This window comes from Sander vitreus, chromosome 8 (assembly GCF_031162955.1).
Source record: "Sander vitreus isolate 19-12246 chromosome 8, sanVit1, whole genome shotgun sequence".
NCBI classification, from domain to species: domain Eukaryota; kingdom Metazoa; phylum Chordata; class Actinopteri; order Perciformes; family Percidae; genus Sander; species Sander vitreus.
The window spans coordinates 28,758,394-28,775,319 of record NC_135862.1 but is presented as its reverse complement, the minus strand read 5'-3'; the positions used below and the strand labels follow the sequence as shown (position 1 = coordinate 28,775,319).

The 16,926-nt window shown below is 39.8% G+C and overlaps 1 protein-coding gene across 1 annotated transcript in view; it reads right to left on the bottom strand.

Moving 5' to 3' along the window:
- Positions 1-2,638: 2,638 nt before the first annotated feature.
- ccdc73 (coiled-coil domain containing 73) overlaps positions 2,639-16,926 on the bottom strand; it is a 28,209-nt gene continuing 13,921 nt past the window's right edge. The window contains exons 9-19 of the mRNA XM_078258060.1: positions 15,662-15,784; positions 15,504-15,563; positions 13,379-13,483; positions 12,020-12,133; positions 11,683-11,823; positions 10,673-10,892; positions 9,072-10,513; positions 5,580-5,679; positions 5,255-5,391; positions 3,762-3,847; positions 2,639-3,228 (exon numbers count right to left, since the gene is read on the bottom strand). Of these exons, the coding sequence (XP_078114186.1) occupies positions 3,051-3,228; positions 3,762-3,847; positions 5,255-5,391; positions 5,580-5,679; positions 9,072-10,513; positions 10,673-10,892; positions 11,683-11,823; positions 12,020-12,133; positions 13,379-13,483; positions 15,504-15,563; positions 15,662-15,784 (2,706 nt within the window). The 3' untranslated portion in view covers positions 2,639-3,050. The remainder of the gene's footprint in view (positions 3,229-3,761; positions 3,848-5,254; positions 5,392-5,579; positions 5,680-9,071; positions 10,514-10,672; positions 10,893-11,682; positions 11,824-12,019; positions 12,134-13,378; positions 13,484-15,503; positions 15,564-15,661; positions 15,785-16,926) is intronic.

The window sequence follows — 16,926 nt, the reverse complement described above, 5'->3', positions numbered from 1 at the left end:
TGTGAGTGTCTGTGGGAGTGCATGCACTGTCCATTACTGCATTGAACTGTTGTCATTTGCATTTTAGCAATATAAGGGTTAAACCTGTTTAAATTTTCACGAAATAAAGTGGGACAAATGTACTGTAAATATTTCATTAAGCACAGGTAAAAGATACCTAGTCTATTGTTTTGCAGAAATACAGCAAGTGATACAGCAGGTAATATAGACATACAGACACAAGTCTTTTTTCTCATGGTGCCCACCTCTGAGGGGTTATTTTAACATCAAATAAAACACACACACACACACACACACACACACACACACACACACACACACACACACACACACACGCACAATGTGTGCTGGGGGACACATTGATGGAATGTGAATGTCAGCAATCTCTTTATTTACTCTCCATATAAAACACTGAGCAGTAATTAACAGCAGGTATCCTCCCTAGCCAGAGGGTAATTGACTGTTTCAAAGCTCCAACACTTCATAACCCAGGCTGCGTGCGCGTGTGTGTGTGTGTGTGTGTGTGTGTGTGTGTGTGTGTGTGTGTAAGAGAGAGAAAGAGACTGAAACTGTAAGAGAGAAACCAAACGTGTATGTGTTTATGTGTGTGAGTGTATTAAAATGAACTTCTTTATATTCTACACCTCCCCCACCTCTCCTCCCTTCCTCCCAATAAGGATAAGGGTCAGCAGTGGTGGGCAGAGCCACTCAAACGCTCCAGATTTCTTTATGAGCGCATTAACATTCAGGCGTATTCATTATCAGTAAGTGTAGTAAGATGGACCAAGCGGAGACCTTCTGCCACCAACAAAATTTGCACTGTTAATTTTAGTACGTGAGCAGAATGTTTGTGAGAGCTCAAGGGAAGCGGAGGTCTCTTTTTCTTTATCAAGTCAGGGATAGCTATGGATCTTTACCAGTATACACTTTGCAGCCAGTTACAGAAATGGCCCTTTCCGTGTAGGCCTACAGCAAGATTTTGAAAATGTACAATAAAAACTAATGTTTCTGCTTTAGAAAAACATGAAAGTAGTTTGACATTTCTTAAACAAAAGTATTTTAATTGACTTTCATACTTTTCACAAGTCCTTTTTCCCCTGTTCACATCCCCAATTAACGGAAACCCCAAATGTGCATAGCCAAAGACCAACAGTACTATGTAGCTCATTTGGCAGATTTGAAAATAAGACCTTCCAACAAAAGTCCGCCATAGACCTTAGTAAATTTCCATAAATTTTCTGCCACAATTTTGGTCGCTATAGAACAAGTGACAACCACCACAGATGAGCTATATGTGCTATATTAGTACAGTCCATTTTTTTGGGATACTGGGATACATTCTTTAATAAAAGGGGTTTGGTCAAATACAGTAAAAACAAAGAACAAAAAGTAAATACCATCTGAAAAAGGATCAAACATATATTTAGATAAAATAATGAAAAGCAATTACAATATCATCAGTTAAGGAAAAGCCATACATTAAAAATGAGTTTTAAGAAGAGATTTAAAAAAAAGATATGAATGACAAAAGGACTGCAATGCATGTACATGTTTAGCCTAAATTTTCTTGTCTTCGATGGCTGAAGAGCTGGCTTTTGTCTACCATTGGGTTTTCTGTATCTGAATACATCAGTTTGCAGTATAACTGTCCTACTCACAAGACAGACATGAACTACAGTACATGCGTAGCAGTCAAACTAATAACAAGCTAGGCATCTGTGGTCAGCTGGTTCATGCTAACAGGGCCATATGTTCTTTCCTCCATCATCCTAGCAAGGAACATAAAGTTAACGAGAGGCTTGTTATAATGTGTTAATTCAATTTGCTAATTGATTTTTGTTAATTAGGGTTGGTGGAGTGGGTGCTAATTGTTATCTCTTATTATGTTAATAGATGACAGATTCTGACCAGTTGTGTCCCAAGTTGTAATTTCCTTAACAGCAGCAGCAGTAACCACAACATGGTGCCAACCAATGGTGCCTCCACAATTAAAGCTCCTCTGAGACATGCAACCCTGATTGGCCATGACACTAATTAATGTTAATTAACATGTTAACAGTTACAGGCCTTTTAAACTGACAGCAGTGCTTGGCCTTTACGGTTTATTTATCTCGCTGTTTGCTGTGAAATGCATGACATTCTGTGAACACACGATTCCATAAACCAAATGCAATGCAAACCATTTTGTTGTTTCAATACATTTGCCTATAAAAGGACAGCCAACTGTTTGTAGGTTTTGCTGTGCCAAGTTATGTTGCTCTGGTCAGTGATGCAGTAGTCTTGCATAGCCAAATCCATCTCCACAGGGTGGTGTCAGCAATGGAGTAAGGTTAGTATAGGTAAAAAAAAAAACGCTTTGGCTGTATTTCTTTAACCAATCACAACCATCCTGGGTGGCGAGAGAGAAGGATAAAACTTAAAGCTTTATCCCAGCAATGTACAACCATTGAGCCAGACTAGTGAGGCAGTAGAAAGCTGGCTGAACTGTACTTGTTGATTAAAATGTTCTTGTACAGAGAAGACATATCAGGGTTAGACCAAATCAGAATCAGAAAAGGATTCACTGCTAAGTGATAACACAGTACTGTCTACATCTATTATTTGGAAACAACTGATACAACTGACAACAGCTCAAATCATAAGTAAATCCAAATGTAGGCCAAATGTTTTATTCTTGTTTATATGCCAATGCATATGTTTCAACACTGCTTTATACACACACACAACTGTGTTCAAATAAAATCTTTAAAATATAGCAAGATTAATGTATAAACCTCCTGTGGAATAATCAATCCCCTTTTCCTGCTTACCTACAAATATACCATGTCAAAACAACAAATGAACAGAGCAGTTTTCCATTCAAAAAACTGAAGAAATGTTTTCATAACAGTAATGTGAACAGGCAGTGATTTAAGCCAACAACTAGACATCTTTGCACAATTTTCCACAGGTAAGGCTCTGCTCAACTTACAACATACAACTTACAAATAAGTGCTACAGAAGACTTTAGATACAGTAGCATCCCTCAACAGAACAGTATGTTTTGTGGTTTAGTTTTCCATTTTTCGTCTTTTGGGCAGACGGAGCCTCTCTGTGTTGAGGAACTGTTCGATTTTGGAGATATGGGCTCTGAACGATGACTGTTGGTCTTCCCTCTCCTGGGAGCAAGAGGGTTCCCAATCTGACTCTGAACCAGGACCTACAGCTGAGGTAGGATCTCTGCTACCCCTGGTGTAAGGAGAAACAACAGCAATTATACTAGAGAGATACACACTTGACATAAAGCATTATGAAATCACTTTCACTCATTGTTAAATAATTTGTAACTTATTTTTGTTGAAATATATTTTGTAACCACTACCTTTTGGGTTGATAATACCAATAAACTCTGCTTTGCATAAATAATGTTTTGAGAAATTCTACAAAATCTATATCATCATAGGTTAATTTTGTGTTTAATTTCATCACTTTAGTGAATGATGAATTATCACAGAAGTTACCTAGCCAGTCAAGGACATTGTCATTCAGCTAGATAGCTGTGTATTCACAGCAACACAATGAAAACACATCACTAGGGTGATTGTGAATGATCTGCTACCTCTGTTGTAGTTCGAACATCAGTTCAATGTCTTCCTGACTATGTGTGAAGTTATGTTTTTAGCTTTAAGGAAGGTTTCCCCTCAAAATAAAAACTTCAAAGTTCAACATATATTCTGGTTCCAAGCTTGGGGGTCCTCTTTGTGTATGGTAAATGGACCTACCCTGGGGTGGTTGGCCATGACAGTCTGCTGACTGTGACGGATGTGGAGACTGGAAAAGAAGTAATTGACACAGAAGCTCTGCTCTCCTATGTAAAAATGACACCAAAAAGTACAAATAGTAGAGCTCAAACATTTACTGTGAATTTCAATTTAGCCTTTAAAGAAAATGCCGTGAAAGGATTCATTCTTTTTCAAACTTCACTGCCTCTTGAGGAAGCCAACATTTTTGAGTAAAAGGAATTTTAACCAATAAACAAATGCAGGGCAGACAATAACCAGTGGCAATTGATATGTAACAGTATCTGGCCCAGAGAAAGTAGCCAGGCCCAGACTGAACTCTGTGTGACGTTCCCAGTGTTCAGAGTCTGCAGAAAATAAAGGCTTTGGCCCTCACTACAATTTGTTAAACTATCAGACCAGTTCTTTCTCATACCCTAGACATGTTGCACTCTATCTCCCTCAATTGCCAGCACCTGGATCTTATAAAACACAGAGTGACAGTTTGCGGTGATGGTGACAAAAGAGAGAGTGAGAGTGTGTGAGAGTGAAAAAAATGAAACAGCAAGCAAGAGGATGGAGAAAGTGAGTGAGCGATGGATGATGAAGTGAGAGAGGAAGAGAGAGAGTGAGGAGATGGATAAAGACTGAGTAAGTGAGAGAGAAGAGGTACCCAAGCGTCATTAGGTAGATTTTCTTCCACAGGTCATTCATTCTCTGTCTGTCTGGCTGTCTGTCTACAGGACATCTATGAGTTCAGCATACATCAGCTACGTCCTTTCACTCAACACCTGACTTAAGATTTGTCAAAATTGTATACGTCCTAAATCTCTGTCAAATATTCTGTACATTCGGTTAAATGTGTTAGCCTCAGCTAATATTTGCTTGCTCTTACATTCTACGTTTTCTGGACCACAAAAATGTTGAAAAAGCATTATACTGTCTAGTTCTTGTGAGCACATGTCGGGTTGATATGACAGACCTTTTCATTAAGCTCTAGCACAAATTTCCCCTGGGGTCCACTCAGACACAGTTTATAAAATGATAAAGCTTAGAATCTGTGGAACAGAAATGACCTCAAACCAATTTATATGATGATGATGGTAATGTCAGAAAATATTGTATAGGGGTCATTGTAACTTCCTCTAAGGCAGCTCATATGTTTCTATGTGAACATCATACTGTGGCCATTTCCTGCTGTTCAGCATCAAGTCGTAATGCAGAACAATGTTGTGGCTTTCCTGTGATGAAATATACTTGGACATAGGCTTCAACAGTTAAAATAAAAATTTCTCCATAGCTGCAAGTCCATAGGGCATGTAAATCAGAAGTGTTGTTTTACTTGTTGCCTGTAATATTGGGATCAGTTTCAAGCTGAGGTTCTTTCCATGCAAGTTGGTGGTTTAGTGTGTGGAGCTTAGTAAACTTTGAGTATCATTTTGTGAAAAAGTCGCAAAAGAGCAGCTTCTAACTTCCTAACAGGTTCTGTAACTGACCATGTCTGCTGTTGCTGTCTCTCTGAAGGTCTCTCCCAGAGCCTTCCACTCTCCCTGCTGTCTTCTTGTGGAAGCTGCAGGTCCACAGACACTGGAGGCATTCAACAGATCCGACGCCCTACTAATCACCAAGGGGACTAGGAAGAATGAGGTGAGATGGCAAAAACAGCAAGAGGGTAAGAATGAATAATTATTAGCGACGGTATGAAATACAGATGTACACCGAGTTCACTATGTAAGAGGTCAGCAGTGGAGCAGTACTACTGTGTTCCACAATGACATAATGCCCTTTTAATGGAATGGATTATAAAAATGCAACAATCACCTTTGTTGTGCTTGCTTTTTAGAAACATGGGTATTGTGCTGGCAGGATGTCTGAGGACTCCACCAGAACCACTTTTATTTTGCTGAGACATAGGGGATCCCTAAAAAAACAGAAAGGTTTTATAGAGACAAAACAAGCATCATAAAAATACTGATCACATACTGTATCCATTAATAATAACAACATCCATGAATTGTTTTGTGCTTAAACACATTTACCATGATACCTATAGACAGGTTTAGAATCCAACATGAGCAATTAGATGGGTTTTACCTCAATTATTTAAACCATTTATTTAAAAATGAAAACCTCAATTGAAATTGGTGATTAAAACTGCAATGTAAAAGTATTAAAGGTCAAGGATGTTTACATCTGACATCTTGCATGATATATTCAACTGTCAAAGGAAAAATAATGTAGTCAGATTAACTTGTGGCTACTCAATCCCTGAACTTTCAATAGTTCGTTATGGATGTGTCAGTGCATTCCAATAGCTTTTTACGGGTCCAAGCCCGAGTCTGCAAAAACTGGTGGCAGCAAGAGCTACCCGTTCGCACAGCAGGGCTGTGGAACCCTATTGTTTTTCTAAGGATTATTCTTCTCCGCCTAAAACTCAGACTACAGCCTAAACCGTACATGGTGGGGGGTTGCCATTTTCAGGACTGGTCCGAAACTCCGCAAGGACCTCAGGCGCAACAATTGACCCACTTCCACCACTAGGTGGAGCTATAGCAGAAAAACGCGTTTGGCCCTATAACTCCCACACCATACACTGGACATTCAAAAACCATATATCCACGCGTTCCCTGGATCCAACTGAATCACGTGATATAGGCCACGCCCATTTCCGCCTAAACCTTTATGCGTGAAAAATCGAGATTTATCAAAAACCTACTTTTTCGATCTCCTCCTAGACCGTACGACCGATTGGCACGACATTTGGCAGGTAGCATCTCCAGATGGGCCTGACAAAAAGTTAATAAAAATAATTTTGATAGGATAAAAATTGCACAACAAATTTGTGTAGCTAACTATGAAACCAACTTTGCCATAGCTCGACCAAAATAAATGCCATCAACGCCAAACTTTAGATTCTTGTTTGCCACGATGCTCGTGAGGTCCCCCACGCGTTTTCCGAAAATTGGTCACTAGGGGGCGCTACAAGTACAAAAAGTTTATATCTCATGAACGGCTCATCCGATTTTTACAAAATTTGATGGGTACCATCTAGGGCCCCTCCTGAGGCCAACCCTCGAGTGGGGTACTGAGGGGTAAAAGTGTGCGTGGCCTATGGGACCCAAGTCTAGATTCACCACTTACACTAATGTGAACAACTTTAAATTTACAGGGTAGATGGACAATGGGCCATGGACCACACATACCAAAAATTCAACATGTGCACCACTAGGTGGCGCTATAATGTTTTTTTGCCTTTAACTCCCACATTACACATCACACATTAGAAAACCGTACATCCACGTGTTCCTTGAATCAGGCTGAATCACATGATATAGGCCACGCCCATTTCTGCTTTAAATATTTTTTGCAATATTGCGCAATGTGCAAAACCAACTTTTTAGAACTCGTCCTAGGCTGTGCGACAGATCAGCACGAAACCTGGTACGTAGCATCTCCAAATGGACCTGACCAAAATTTACTCAAAGAATTTTGCTACGTTAAAGTATGCGCATTTGATGACCAAACTAATTTTCCTACCACAAACATATATCAAAAATTCGGGCCAAATTAAATGTTATCAGCAAAGGACTTGCGATCCTTGTTCAACATCCCACTACGATGCTCTGTACCAAATTTGGCAAAGATCGTCCTTTAGGGGGCGCTATAAGCAACGTTTATTTGTTTTGGCCAATAACTCAATGCATTTAAATGGGAAATTTGCAATTGCAATATCTCTGCCACAGTAAATGCAATCAACACAAAGGCTCTGTACCAAATTTGGCGAAGATCGGCCATTAAGGGGCACTATAATCAACGTAGACGAGTTTTGGCCCTTTTACTCAATCTATGTTAATGGCATATTTGCAATGGAAATGTACCACAGGCCTTCTTCTCAATATTTACTTATGTTTGCCTCCTACCGTTATGTTTTGTTTTTTGCTTTTGCATGCTCCCCTGGTTTTTTACAATAAACAAACTTCTTAACCCACCTGACAACGTTTCTACAACCTTCACAGTGGACAAATGCAACTCTTTTCTCTCACTTTTTCAATCCAAAATCAACACCATTCATAGGCGCCAATACCGTGCAATTAAACATTGCAGTTGGTGCTAAGTGGAGCGTCTGTCATAGTGTGATTGTTTATGTTGGTGTCATTGATTCTTAATTTCCCACGAAGCACCCACGGAGGAAAACATAAATCGGCGCCTATGACACCATTTGCAACAACTTGACCACCTCCCCTGCTCCTTCAACCACCACACCTGCCTCCCCCCCTCCACCCTCTCGGTCACTCTCTCATTTCTCTCTGCTGTCTGTCAGGGGGATTAAGAAGTTTGTTTATTTTAGAGAAATGTTAAAGGTAGTCTGTATATGCATGCAGGTGAACTTTTGACCGCTACGTTTGCAACGACGACGTATCGCAGACGTCGCGGCTCGTACCTCTCGATATTTACCGACGTTTGCCTCCCCGCCGCCCGGCTTCGGGTTCCGCTTTCGCGCGCTCCCCGGGGCGTCGGGGGCGACTGGCGTGGGTGGATTGGGCCCTGTCATAACTGCTTGTAGTTCTAGTTGTAGTTTGCTCTTTATACTTTATAATAAAGCTGTGATAAGCTGCATCCCCAAATGTCTGCAAAGTTAGTGAGTAAAATGTTACCACGACCAATACAAATTCACCTTTAAGGCTCTCTTGAAGGCCACTAAATGGTAATTGTAAGGGCCATGTTGTATTGTTTACAGTTGTATTTTATTCCCATTGCAAAAGTAAATTTTGTTAGGCCATTTAAAATATGTAATATACATTAGAATTCAGGTAACTGATCATGTTGTACAATGTGATGTGTTTTGCCCTATTAAGACTTGTGCTCCACTAGGCTGTTCTGTATTGGACAATTTTGGGTTGGTTTCTTTAAGTTGTAAGTTGTTAAGAGCAGGATGTGGAGCAACAATTTTTGGATTTTCAATCAATTTTGTCTTTTTGGTTATAAGAATGTCAATTTCAACACAGGGTCAGTGTTTTGATAATCCAGCATTGCATATGGATATTTTTTTTTTTTTTTAAGATTTTTTTTAAATTTTTGATCATATCGGTGGAATAAACCGTTTTTTTCACTCTCTACAAGCCTCATCATCATTGGATAGCCTTGCATGTTAATGTTGGACAGAGGGGTCTACATGAGTCAGAAGTCTTTACATCCTGCAAGAAGTGGCGAAGAAGGTTTTTAACATGCTGCCACTACAGTAATGCTAGCATTTTTTTTATTGTAATACCTGAACAAACTGATGTAGGATGGAGACATAGTTCTGTGACTTACTGTTTTTCTCTGAGCACTGCCCAAGTCAAATGCCGACTTGTCAGTCTTATTGCTGGGCAGAGACAACTCAATAGTATCATCAAGCAGCAATTCTTTTGCTGGAGATTGCTCATAGCATTTTTTGCTGCCAGTCTCTGGTGATGCATTACTCTCGTGACTTGGATGGACAGACAGCTTCAAAACTGTTTCACTTTTAGTCGTCTTTGCATCTCCTGCGTCTTCTATTTTGTCATTTTCCATGTGTTCCTGATAGCTGCCAGTCTCAACCAAAGATTCAAGGTTCACAGTATCCATCGTGATATCAGCACAGGCATCCTTCAAATTAGATTTTTCCATAAGTTCCTGGGCAGTCTCCCAGGCATCGTTTTCACATGTGTCTACATTTGACTGACTTTGAGGTAATGCTTGTGATTCAACCATTGTTGTCACTAAAACACATTCTTCATTATCACACATTGTATCCGTTTGCTTCATGTCGCTCGTAATGTCAGACGGATTATTAAGTTGTGTTTGTGTTGTAGTTGTCTTGAACTCTTGGATACTGACAATACCATCCGACTGAGCAGCTAATGGTACACTATTGGTCTGTGAGCTACAAATACTTGACTGATTCAGAGGTCCAGAAGGTTCAGTGGGTATATTGGCTGCTGATTTGTTGGATGGTTTCTCTTCCTTAGTCTTCTCAGAAACTTGATGAACTGGACTTGGCAGCTGAAAAACTGACTTAGCAAAGGTTTGGTCCTCATCATGACAGAGGGGTTGCACCTCTTGAATTACAACGTTTGGCCCAAGATTGCCACTTTGGTGCTCATCAGAGCAAAAGGTATGTACTTCTCTTCTAATCTCATATTCTTTGTTCACATGGCTGAAGTCAGCATCCTTCTCACTGATTTTCTGAAAGAGACTTTGTGAGCAGTCTGAGGGTTCACAGGCAGCCAGTGGTGGCTCAGTGTCCATGAAGTCAATGATCTGCTGTGCGTTGCTCTTCTTGGTAGTCGTATCAGTAGTCGTCTGGGCTGGTATCTGGGTTTCTGCTGTGTGTAGCCCTGTATTTCCTCTCTCCTCCGCTCCATATGTCCCTTCCCCTTCTGCTCTATTTTTTTTTTCTGTTTCAGGCTGTTTGGGGTCCCTTGCATCCTCTGTTGACCCCTGGCTACAGTCTTGTCTGTCTGCTCTATCTGCTGTTTGGGCCATGAGCGTTCCTCTCTTTACTCCAGCACTCCCTCCTTCCTTCACATCTTCTCCTTTGACTTCTTCTCTATTCCACTGCTGCGCCTCAATTCTTTCCCCCTCTTCTCCGTTGTTTTTTACTTGTTTCACATCATCTTTCCATCCCTGGTCTTTCTCACTCATTTCTCCATTCCCTTCGTCACTCTTTTCTTTGCTTAGTAAGTCTACTGATCCATCGATAGACCTGTAACCAGGACTTGATACAGTTGATTCTGTTGAAAAAGATTTTTTTGAACAGATGGTTAAATTGTACTGTTCATAAAAATGCCATATCTTACTAAATAAAAGTATATAATGCAAACATGTGACTGTCTTGTAGTTTGTCAGTAAATTGCTTGTGTGTCTTGTATGTTTTTATTTAGCTGGCTGACCTCCAGTTGCTCTAGTGGCAACTAGCTTAGTCACAGCTCCGGTGTCCTCCAGACAGTTTGGGTTTTTGGTCTGATTGGAGGCCAAGGGCTGCAGACTGCCAAAGCCAGGCAGCTCAGAGCTGGAGATGGGTTCATTAAGAGTTTCCTCTTCTCCGATTTCCTCCACTAAATTGGGGAAGACCTTTGTAGAAACACTGAGGCTCTGACCGCCGTCTCTCATCTGTGTAGAGAAAAATAGAAAGTCACATGCTTAGGATGCATAATTGCTTTTATTACACCTTTTTACCACAACACCACCAGCTGTGGCACAGTACATGGATGGTGAATAGCACTGAGCTGAGAAGATGACCACACATGTTGGACATCACTATGTTTAGCTACAATTGCGCACACATTTGTTACAGTATATGACACATCTATAAGAGCACAGTTTACTAACAAACCTCTCATTTTAGGTTTTCCTAACCAGTCCTATATTCAACTGTCAAAGGAAAAATAATGTAGTCAGATTAACTTGTGGCTACTCAATCCCTGAATTTTCAATAGTTCATTATGGATGTGTCAGTGCATTCCAATAGCTTTTTTCAGTTTTGTTTTTCAAAACAATGTAATGGAATCCAACATGACACCACAGCCTCCAAACTGACCATAGCAATACCTCAATCAATAAATAAATTTGTTGTTAGACTACCTTATTTCACTTCTAGATGTATAAAATTGTCAAGCAGATGCTTCTTATAGGCGTAGTAGGCAGATGTGACTTACATACATAGGCTTAGGACCTAGTGAATGTTTACATCTATCTTCATGTGAAAGAAAAACAAATCAATGTTCAGTAGGTCACCAGGTACCATTATTAATTCATTTTAACCAGAAAGAAACGTATAGTTGTCAGAACAGCCCTGAAATGGCTTTCTCTCTGTATGAATGACTCGTCTATTTGTGGTAACATTACTAACTCCTGTGTTTTGGTTACCCATAGGCCACTATGCATGTGTTTGTGTCTGTACCTCCAATTCATATATATGCTGAGCCTGAACTTTGGCCTGTGAGAACAGTTCAGTGTGTCCCTGATGGAGCTCAGTGTAAGCCTCTTTCACTGCTTGAAGGTCCTGCTGCTCACTCTTGATGCAATCCAGAAACATTGATTTCTGTTTAATACAAACCAACAAAGACACATTTAAAAAGACCTTAATGTTCCTTTCAGATGTTTCAGTATGACAAACACCAATTAATTACTAACATGGTTCTCTTTTTTGACAGTACAATCTAACCTGGCAAATTCTTTTGTAGACTAAAAATGGCACTACCATACTGCCTTCTGTCACACTACAATTTTTCTTCTACCTCTTTGTCCCATATGTTCTTGGAAGCAGCGTAGTTCTCCATCAGTTGGGCCACCTTGTCTTCCATTGCCTTGCTTTTCTCTCGCATCCCCCTGTGATGCTCCTGCTTAAGGGCCTGCAGTAAAATTAATCACCCATAGGATTTTTAATGCAATACTACATTTTTATGTGTTTTTTTTTAACGTGAACAGAAGGTCTTAAACAGGACAGGGAGAGAGAGAGGACTTCTTGCTAATACAAATCAGTTGGCTTGTGTCATTTTAATAATGATTTTAATACATTAATGAATAGGTGAATTAAAATTGAGAAGGGGGTACAGAGAGAATAAAAGAGAATAATAAACTGTAAAGCCATAAATGGAGAATAAACACACTAACTATCATTCAGTTGCGGAGGAGACCATATTTACTAATGTATATGTTGTGATATATAACACCATATTCATCACTTTTATGAGAAGAAACTATGGCGGTTATTTATTTCTGTCCCTGTGTAAATTCACTCCATAATCATTTAAATAGACCCTGAAAAATTCCTGATCCGTGTGGGGCCAATAGGTGTTGCAGGGTTTTACCTGAAGAAAAACACCACTTTCTCAATCATTCAAATTTAGTTAGGCATACATTTGCTTACATCAGTTAAAGCATAACATTGATGGATATGTGCACCCAAAAAATAAAAAAAGGGGGAAGTCAAGAAGAACAAAAGTGACACCAGAGTTTAGCATATTTTTCTAAGACACTGTTTCCACATTACATCTTAGAAATGTGATAGCAATTGTTCTTCTGAGTTGACAATTCGCCTGTTTTATTCCAATTCACTTAAAAATATTGATTTGCCCTTAAATTATAACCTACTAAGAATGAAACAATTTCCAGTATAAATCTGCATGATTACACAATATGATGTTTGTCAGGTTTATCTGTCCTAAAAGATAAAAGTATGTCTACAGATGACCCAGAAGGAGGAATTTCATTCTGTTTTCTGTTAAACATGACAGTCTATGAGATTAACTCCTTCCCCATTCTGCATGATTATTTTTATTAGTTCAATAAAAGTACAGCCAATTGTGGTTACTTGTCATGCATATCTGACTCTTTTGTAAGAGTTCCACTATAAGTTGCTTTTTCAGCAAAACAAATTAAACAAGATAATTAAAAGGGAATTTAAATTATTTCCAAACAAACGCATCAAAAAAATATATGGCGGGGGCATAACAACATGGTATAAATCTAGGCCAAGACAGCAAGAAAAAAGTATTGAAAAAAAAAAAGGCAATTTAGTATGTAGTAGAATGAGAGCAAATCTGTGCTGATGTACAGTTATGTCCATAAACCAGCAGAGGATCAAAGTGTCTGACCTGGTACTGTTCTCTTTGTGTCTGGAGCTCCAGCTCTACTCTGCTTACTGTCTGTGTCTGACTCAACAACAGCTGCTGGGTATGCAGCAGAGACCTCATCACTTCCTATACAAATACACATACACACAATATAGGTATCCACAATGAAGTCATTAGATGTCCGTTCAAGCTTGATTTTAGTTTATTTGCCCCTTGAAATTAGCCTTGAAACCCAAACCCCCCCCACTTAAGTGTCCTACCAGCCTTGCAATGACTGTAATAACATTACTAAACAACAAATTATCATCTGGCATTAGCAATGAAGAATTAAGTTGTTAAATTTTACTCATTTAGCAGCTGGCTAGTTAGCTAGCTAGCTTACTAATTCCACCATTCTTTGATGCTACACTGGTTACAGAACAGCGAGCTGGTGGCCAGCGGCAGCACTGGCTCTGATGGTCCCTCCGCGGCTACAAGACTACTTTGTCAGGAGGAGAGCAGAGCTACCTTCTGCGCTCTCCTCCCAGCAAAGCAGTCTGCCAGTGGTGTTGGTGGTGGGTGGAACCCTAACCAGGAGCGCAAAATGAGGGTAATCAATCCCTCCAGGATTTCACGATGTCGCGATCGCGCCAATTCACGTGAATTCAACCAATCACCGCAACTTTTCCGCAAATTTGACCAATAACCTGAAGTTTCCCGCAACTTCAACCAATCACAGCAGTCCCACGTGCACTCTGAAAGCCAATGACCAAGCGGGAGTGAGAACGGGTTGATCATTTCCTTGTTTGTGATATGAAGACGAGACATCTCACATTTACCAACAAATCGTACAGCGAAAGACCGTGCAAAACATTTCAGACCATCCTGCCAACCTGTATACATTTTAACATCAATGTACGCTGTGATGTTTTTTCTCTCTAAAGTCGCTGAAGCTGCTGCCGTTTCAATCCTGTCGGCTCTCTGCAGCGGGCGGGGCTGCAGCTCCGTTCCCCCTGCGACTGACGCTTGCACACACACACACACACACAAACACACAAACAACACACACGGTGGATGCAGGAAAAAAAGGAGATAAGACGACACGATGACCTAAATTGAGGACAGCTGCGCTCGTTATCAATGATAAGTTAAAGTCAGTACTTTATCAAACCGTATGAATGTGTGTCCCAGGCCAGGTTAGGAAATTAACTAACAATGTAAAGATCAACATGCCACTGAGACGTGTTCAAATTTGATTGATCATTCAATAAATTATTATTTTTTGTCTTAAATCCACCAGCCATTTTCATATTATACCAACATTTGCAGCATCCTGAGCCTTTTTGGTTACTAGGAAATCTCAGCCCAGAGTAGTTTTATTCTCCCCAAAACAAGTTTCTTTTTTATTTTTAAAGAACTATACACTAAAAAAAAAATATCGCAACATTTTTGCAACTTTCACTGTCTCCCGCAACTTCATTGCAACAAACATACAAAAGACATCGCAACTTTTATCGCAATTTTTTACAAAGCTCCCGCGAAATCAGGCATTTTGGGCCGCAACAATCTCAAAAAAAGGCTGCGAAATCGTGGAGGGACTGGGTAATAAATGAGGACGGTAGCGACTGCGAGTAACTGTCAGTTTATCACACACAGAAGTAAGATATTTTTCTTTCTAGGTTTTATTTCATTAAGGCGATTCCAGTAAGTAGGGTACGTTTTGAATTTCTGTTTTGTGTTAATAATCTGTGTCCTTATGACAGTTCATTCCACTGTTTATCAGCCGCTGTTGATGTTTTAAAGATTATTTTTTTGGGCCTTGGACAGCTAGGTGAGAAAGGGGAGAGAGAGGGGGAAGACATGCAGGAATCTTCACAGGTCGGATTCGAACCCTGGACCTCTGCGTCGAGGCATAAAATTCTCAGTGTATGTGCACCTGCTCTACCCACTGAGCCAACTCAGCACTGTTGATGTTCTTTTAATAAACAAATAACACTCAAATGTTATGAAATCTGAGCGAGATTGCATATATATATATATATATATATATATATATATATGCGTATATTCAACTATTCGTAGGCTTTTGGGAAGTAGAGACTACTAAAATACACGTTAATGCCCTAGTGATCACACACTGTTCCCTTCCTATTTTCTAGTTTCTTACCTGCTTTTCTGCTCTCACAGCTAGATTTTCATCCCCGAGTTTCTTGTTCATTTCAGTTTCCTAAACATGCGAAAGAAATACAGAAAAATAAAGAGACAGTATTAGCTTTCTGGCTAATTGTCAGAATTGGAGTTTGATTTTGATGTAAAAGAAATCACCATGTTCAGTTTCTGTTGCAGCTGCTGAAAATGCTGCGCTCTGCCTGAAGGACTATGGGCCTTGTCATGTCTAACTGATGACATCTTGGCCTTGATCAGCTTGTTACTGACCTCCTCCAACTCCTGAGAAAGCACCAGACATTCAAACATTTCAAAAGAACATAGTTATCCAAGTTGATTACTTTGTTTAAATACTTTATTTCTTTAAAGGAGACATATTATACTTGTTTTAGGTTGATACTTGTGTTTTGTGTTTCTACTAGAACATGTTTACATGCTTTAATGTTCAAATAACACTTTATTCTCATACTGCCCATTGCTGTACCTGTATTCACCCTCAGTCTGAGACTCGGTTAGAGTGCCTGTCTCTTTAAGCCACCCTCCCGAAAAAACCCAGTCTGCTCTGATTGGTCAGCATTTCCGCTTCTTCACTCCACTCTTGCTGTCTCTGTACTACTTCTGTTGCAGCCAAATTGACTGCAACAGAGTATACAGCGGGACTTTATAACCAGGAAAAATCACCAATAAAGGCTTCTTTATCAAAAACTACACAACTGGACATGTTCCAGCAGGAATGTGTTTTTCGAAATTGGGGAGAAATTAATGAGGCAGCAAAGATTACAGCTTTTTTTGGTGTTAGCATGTAGCTACATGTAGTTAGCAATAGACTGTAGAGCCCAGATCAAACCGAAGATATGCACTGAGACAAAACCATTTTAGAACATAGCAGGCAAAAGTTGCAGCGGTCTGAACTTGCCCATCTCAGCTCGCCTTAAACCAGCTGATAGTGTCGCCTGAGTCAGCTTGTTGCCAGTGGCTGGTTTTAGAACATAAGGGACGTCACCTGTTTCAACAACCTATCAACTCATAGCAAAGTCAGCTATTCAAGTCAGGTCGGCAGTTTCAGAAAGTTGTAGACCAGCACATGGTAGGTAGTTGCAAGTTGTAACTTGCCCAAAATTGGGGAGAAATTAACAACATATCAACCAAGATTACAGATTTTGCTGACGTTAGCATATAGCTACATGTAGCAGATAACCATATCCAGAAAACCTTCCCGAAGTGACATGATATAGAGAGAGAGAGAGAGTAGAAAAACTGTTGAAACCAGAGCATTCAAAACAGTGGGAAATCTGAGGTTTTGGCTCACAGGGATTTCTTTTAAATTCATTTACTTAATTATTTTACTGTAAGCTTTGGCTACGTTAATATGAACATTCAACATTGTAACATTATAGATGTGACAGAAAATACAGAAAAGCATA